Source organism: Arachis ipaensis, chromosome B06 (genome assembly GCF_000816755.2).
Source record: "Arachis ipaensis cultivar K30076 chromosome B06, Araip1.1, whole genome shotgun sequence".
NCBI lineage: Eukaryota > Viridiplantae > Streptophyta > Magnoliopsida > Fabales > Fabaceae > Arachis > Arachis ipaensis.
Window position 1 is genome coordinate 202,515 of NC_029790.2, and position 6,267 is coordinate 208,781.

Genomic DNA, 6,267 nt, shown 5'->3' on the forward strand with positions numbered 1-6,267 from the left:
CACAAACAAGATGGCAACTTGCTAAAGCTTCAAAGATTCAAAGATCAAATTCTTCTTTGGTAATATACATTGTGTAATATTTTCTTTAAGATTTTACCTCTCACGTGTTGTTTTAGATGTTGGATTTCCTCAATAAATTTATATGGCCGTGGAGTTCATATTATATAATTTTAGTGATGAAAGATCTTGGCTTTTACAGCTGTCATTATACATGGGCTTTGGTTGCATGGTTGGTTTAGTTTGCATAATGCATTATTTTCTGCTGTCCATAATACGTGATTTTGTCTTTGGGGTTTGTGTTGTCTGTGTTGGTTTTATGGATGCATCACAACGTACTTCTCGTCTATTTTCTCTTTTTGTTTCCTTAATAAAAGAAATATTAATTCTTTTGGGTTTTCCTTTACCTGTAAATGCAGCACCTATTGCTAAAATTTTAGCAATACCTTAATTCAGTGTAACCTTATGTATTGAGTCTCTTTTCACAAATTTGGAGCTTAGATTTCTTGTGCTTGGTTTGACTGCTGTATATAAGGAAAATGGATGTATTCCTGAGAGTTTAATTGATAATTGGTGTTTATTTTTCATTAATCTTGATACTTTTGTGCATTGTTAACTGTTAAGGCAAGAAAGAAGTCATAGACAATTGCCATTTATACTTTTAGTATTTTGATTTTATTTTATTTTTTTGGCAACAAAAAGTAACAAAAAAGATAAGTATGGTATGAGGTTTACTCAATAATTCAGATAGTGTGACATTCTCGGAACATAAAAACTAAAAGGAAAATGCTCGAATTGCAATTATACCTTCGAGATTTTTTTTTTTGGTGACTTAATTTTTTTTTTTGGTGACTATACCTTCGAGATTTGCTATTGTACAAGCGGTTCATAGTCTTTAGTTATTTATATTTTTGTTATACCCAACATTGAAACTAACTTTGGATAACCAATAAGAACTAGTTAAATAGGTTTAATTTAATGTGTTTTTGAAGCAAGCATTAGAAAAGTAATTAATATTTTTTTGAAGTGAGATATATCCTGATTTTATTTTTAGATTTTAAAAAATATATATCATTACCAAAACTCTAAAATATGATAACATAAATAAAAAAAAAAATTGTACGCTAAACTTTAATTTTGACGTTTTATATTGTTAATTTTATAACTCCTATATTATTTGATGTATTGTTTAATTAAGGAATACATCGGTATATTATAATTTTTTATCTAAAGGTAAACATTAGTACTCAAATATATAATAAACAATGTATCTTAATTTGATTAATTTTATTACAGAATATGAGAGTACTAAATACCAACCATCGATATTGTTATGATATCTCATATGGTAGTTGAAATGTGTCAAAGAATACATATTACATTTGTGAGCAAGTGGGGCAATTAGATGTATCAGTACAATAATGATAAGTAACCACAAAATAAAATGGATCTAGAAGAGAGATACAGCTATTGGGAAACACAGACGTAATTATCATTGTACTATTTTAAATGGGTTACACCAAATAGCAGTTAGCAGGCAAGTTTATTAAACTGGCATTAATATTCGGTATGTCAACTACAAGTAGAATTATGTCAAAACACATACCGGCTGGATATCATAGAAATTTTTGTACAGCCTCCTAACTTTCAAGTGTTGTGCCAGTATTCAGTATCAAATCGACAGATCCTGATGAATTTATCATCCGGAAAAATACCCTTTCTCTTCATTTCGCAACATAGGCTATGTGCCTCAGCTGTCCGTCCATGCATACGATACCAAGCAATCAGCACAGTATAAGTTACAACATCGGGTTTAACTGCATCTTTGTTCATTTTATTAAACAGCTGCCAGGCCAAATCTATTTGGTTTGACTTGCAACATCCATCAATCAAACAAGTATATGTAATTACATTTGGCCGACAGCCCTCCCTCGACATTTCCTCAAATATTAGCCCGGCCTCCTTCAGTTCTCCAGCATCAGAAAAGCCAGCTATTAAAGATGTATATGTAATCACATCCAGACACAAACCTCTTTCTTTCATTTTAAGAAAAATGTCACAAGCTCGATGCATTTGACCACTACGGCAAAATATGTTAATAAGAATCGTGTATGTGATGTTGTTGAAAGCGATCCCTACCTTTACCATTCTTGTGAATAACATCACAGACTTTCTAAAATTCAACTGTTTGAAAAAACCTGATATAAGAGTACTATAATTAACAACTCCGGGAACTGTATTCCTTTTGAGCATTCTTGGCAAGAGCTCCAATGCCCTTTCTGGATAACTTTCTTTGCAAAGCCTGTACATTATTGCATTATATGAATGTGAGTTCAGGGTAATACCATGATCTGATAATTCCTCCAACAGTTTTAATGCTTCTTCCAAGCGTCCATCCCTACAATATCCATTAAGAACATAATTGCAAGTGATGGTATCTGGCGAGATACCACGTCGAAGCATGATATTAAAAGCTTCAAATGCCTTATCATAGTGTCCCAGTTTGTAGAATCCTCTAATTAGAAAGCGGAAACCAAAAGTAGTATGAACCAAATTATTTATAATCATCTCCTGCAAATGCTTGGTGGCTGAATTCTTATCACCATCCATACAAAGTCCATCTATTAAAGTTTTATACACAGTTTGATCATATTCACAACCAGAAGCACCAATTCGATTGAAAAAATCTATTGCACATTCCATCAGCCCACTTTTGCAAAGACCATGAATGAGGGAAGTGTAGATAACAACAGATGGTTTTATTTGGTAGCGTTCCATTTCCGTCATCAAGTCGAGACTTTTCTCTACATCGCCTTCCTTGCAGAGTGCATCAATTAAAATGCTATAGCTATAAGCATCAGGCACTACTCCAGAGATCTTCATTTTTTCTAGAACCTCAAAAGCTTTCTGAACTGCACCTCTTATACAGAAACCACGAATTATAGCATTAAAACAATGGCTATTGAGAGGCTTGTTTCTATATGACAAATTGCAAATTAACTTGAAGGCAACATCAAGAGAACCAACTTTACAAAGTCCATGAATATAAGATCTATATGTCACAACAGTTGGCCTTTGCCCACTACTATATATTTTTCCTAAAATCTCGGTAGCCCGTCTAATATTTACATCCCATCCAGGACCACCTCTACAATAAAAGTTCATCATAATTGTATAGGTGTAGATATTTGGTGATGGACCAGAGTCTTTCAATTCTTCAAAAAATGGCCTCACAAAATCCACTCTATTTGCTTCAACCAAGCATTTCAGCAAGAAATTGCAAGACATTATATCACTTTCAAGCCCAACATGCTTAGCATTCACAAACACCTTCAAAGCATTTTCAAGCATAGAATTTGATGCAAATACTTTCATGAGCACATCAAACACGATAGCTGATCTTTCCAAATGGTGGGGTGAATCTAGCAAAGCCGAAAACAATTCAAATGCGTCGTACTCAGACTCATTGCAGAACTCAACAATATCCCTAAGCAAAGTAAACACCTCCAAACGCATCCCCACCAGAGCAAATATGTGAATGATAATCCTAAAACAGTTGATTGAATGAGAAAACCCATGGCTCTCAACCCAACTCCCAAACCTTTTTTCCCTTGCAACCCTAAAATTCAAGGACTTAAACACCTTACCCACTAAAGGAAACAATTCGCTCCCTGTTGTGGGAACACGGGGAACTGACCGGGTTACCCCAAAATCCATCACAGCATTGGGCTCAAATTTTGGACTTTCATCAAACACTTGGTCTTCCAACATCAATGCCCCGGATGCAGAATTATACAACCTCGATAAACATCGCTGTCCGGGGTGCAGTTTGCTTCCGAGAAAAATACATCCATTTAAACATGTTAACGACATCAACATACACCCATCAGAACCCAACTCTCGCCACCAAGGAAATACAGAACAGCCCGGAACAATAAAATAAAATAATAACAAGCACAGACAAATGGAGATATGAATTCGAACGAACCTTGAAGGGTTCACATCGAGGTATCGGAGTAGAATCAGGGGAAATGATAGAAGAACTCTCCAACCATGCGGGCACAAGGGTTTATCGACAGAGTTGTGAAGTTGAAGCGTATAAGTGAGAGCATGTATGTTGTAGAAGTGGTTGCTGAGAACGGAGATTTTAACACGAAGGCTTTTGCGGCCACAGTTGGAGAAGAACCGTGTGACAGTATTGTGGAGTTGGAACTGCTCTAACAAAACTCATAGTCATGTTCAAACTTCAAACCACAAGCAGTTAAACAGTGAAACATATTGGTGGCAAAACAACATTCAACATAATAACATAGACATTAAATCTCCAACATACAAATTAAAATAAAACGAAAAAGAAAAGTTTCCAACAAAACAACATAACAAATCTTGGTCAACGATCATAGCTTGGTTTACAATGGGGGAATTCCATATCCCATGCTCACTCATACAGGGCACAAAGAATAAATAAACTACAAAACAGGGCACTCACTCCTAATTCAATCATTCAGACCAACTTTACCCTCATTCTTACATGCATAAACTAAATATAAATAGCAAACAGCATGTGTAGCCCTTTCGTCCATTTTACATTTCACCTAAACTCTTAAATATCAAGCAACACATTCAGGTAAAAAATGCTGCCTGCTTCGGAAAATGACCTTATATATGCATGGTTGTTGATGGGATTAGCAAACTCAATCATCATCAATAATTAAAAGCATAGTTATCAAAACCGAACTGGGAATTGACCCAATCACACAACTGGGTCAACCAGTGAATTATTGGTTGAACTGGTTGACCCGCTCACAACTAAATATAAATATAAAATTACAAAAAAAAGAAGCTTAAAATTAAAAATTCAAAAGCATGTCTTCACAAACACATTAATAACAATCTAAGTATAAAAATTCTGAGAAAAAAAAAAACAGAAATATAAATCAATAAATTAATGATTAACAAACTCAAAAAAACTAAATTCAACTAATTATACCAAATCAATACTGCCAATGTAAGAATCAAATCTATTCTTACGGCAACAAATTCAGCTCATTGATAATCTTCAACAACAAAAAAATTAACTCCAAAGATGATTTACAGCCAAAAAAATTGGCTAAGTGATTATTTGAGCAAGTCAGCAACAAATTCAACTCTGATGATTTTCATCAACAACAAAATATTAGCTCTTTCAGCAACAAATTCAACAAATCCTAGTTCAATCACGATTTACAGCAACATTTAGATCAGCAACAAGGCAAATTAATTGATTAGCAATTCAGCGACATGGAAAAATACAGGGAGACGGGAAAATCTGGAAAAGAGAGAACAGGGTAAGCGATGATGCAGGGACTCACCAACGTTCCACAGTCCACGGCGACTCGGCGAGGGCGAGGATCCGAAAACAGAAGACGACGAGCAACGACGACCCCAAGGAAGGCGACGAAGCAAGCGACAACCCCACGAGTTGCTTCTGCCGCCGGCGAAGAGGAGCCCAGGGAAGGCCGCGAGACGTTGAGACGCCGGCGACGAGACAGACGAACGACGAGATGCCAGCAATGTGACTGAGACGAGACTCCAGTGAGACTGAGAGGCAGAATCGAGCAGAGACAACCACGGGCGCTGCAGTGCAGGCAGCAACAACCACGGACGACGAGCAGCAACAAATACGGACAGCTCGAGCACTCACTGGCGGAGGGAGGCGCGGCGAGACGCGAGCAGCCGGCGGCGAGCGTGCGGTGGTGATGGGGCTGGGGTGGGTAGCTTCAGAGCTAGGGTGGTGTGCCGCTTGTGAGAGTGAGACAGAATTAGAGTGGGGTGAGGGTAGGTAACGGCAATACCATTCGAACCCGTCGATTCCCACTCCGTTCCTACCCGCTCGGGACGGATAATCGCATAGGAACGGGTTAAGGTAACTTCAGAACTAGGGTTTTTCCTTTTCTTTTCTGTTTTTTTTAACAATAAACTATTATTTGTACAAAGGGTAATATTTTAGTAGAATTATAAAATTATATTTTATAAATATATTATTTTAAGTTTAATAACAATTTAGAATTATTGATTACATATTGATCATATATGATTTTTAAAATTATAAAATTTAAAATAATTTATTTATATCATTAATAAAATTTATAAAATTAGAAAATAAGTTGTTTATTAAAGTATTTAACTAAAAATTTAATAACTTAAGATAGTATATTTAATTTATTATTATATTTAATATTAAATTTTTTTAAATTTAAAATTTTATTAATGATATAATAAATCACTCTA

General features: G+C 35.5%; 2 protein-coding genes across 2 annotated transcripts in view; both read right to left on the reverse strand.

The window, feature by feature from the left end:
• LOC107645333 (pentatricopeptide repeat-containing protein At1g63330-like) lies at positions 1,257–5,904 on the reverse strand. Its single transcript, XM_021103607.1, has 3 exons — positions 5,430–5,904; positions 5,349–5,394; positions 1,257–4,209 (listed from the first exon to the last, which is right to left on the reverse strand). Exon 3 carries the CDS (start codon positions 3,874–3,876, stop codon positions 1,645–1,647), a length of 2,232 nt encoding a protein of 743 aa, XP_020959266.1. The 5' UTR covers positions 3,877–4,209; positions 5,349–5,394; positions 5,430–5,904; the 3' UTR covers positions 1,257–1,644.
• Positions 5,129–6,267, reverse strand: part of LOC110263071 — an 11,014-nt gene continuing 9,875 nt past the window's right edge. The window contains exon 2 of the mRNA XM_021103608.1: positions 5,129–5,739. Within this exon, the coding sequence (XP_020959267.1) occupies positions 5,262–5,739 (478 nt within the window). The 3' untranslated portion in view covers positions 5,129–5,261. The remainder of the gene's footprint in view (positions 5,740–6,267) is intronic.

Excerpts from the sequence above, each read along its gene's own strand:
- LOC107645333 (XM_021103607.1), bottom strand. The coding sequence starts at position 3,876 with ATGTTGATGTCGTTAACATGTTTAAATGGATGTATTTTTCTCGGAAGC.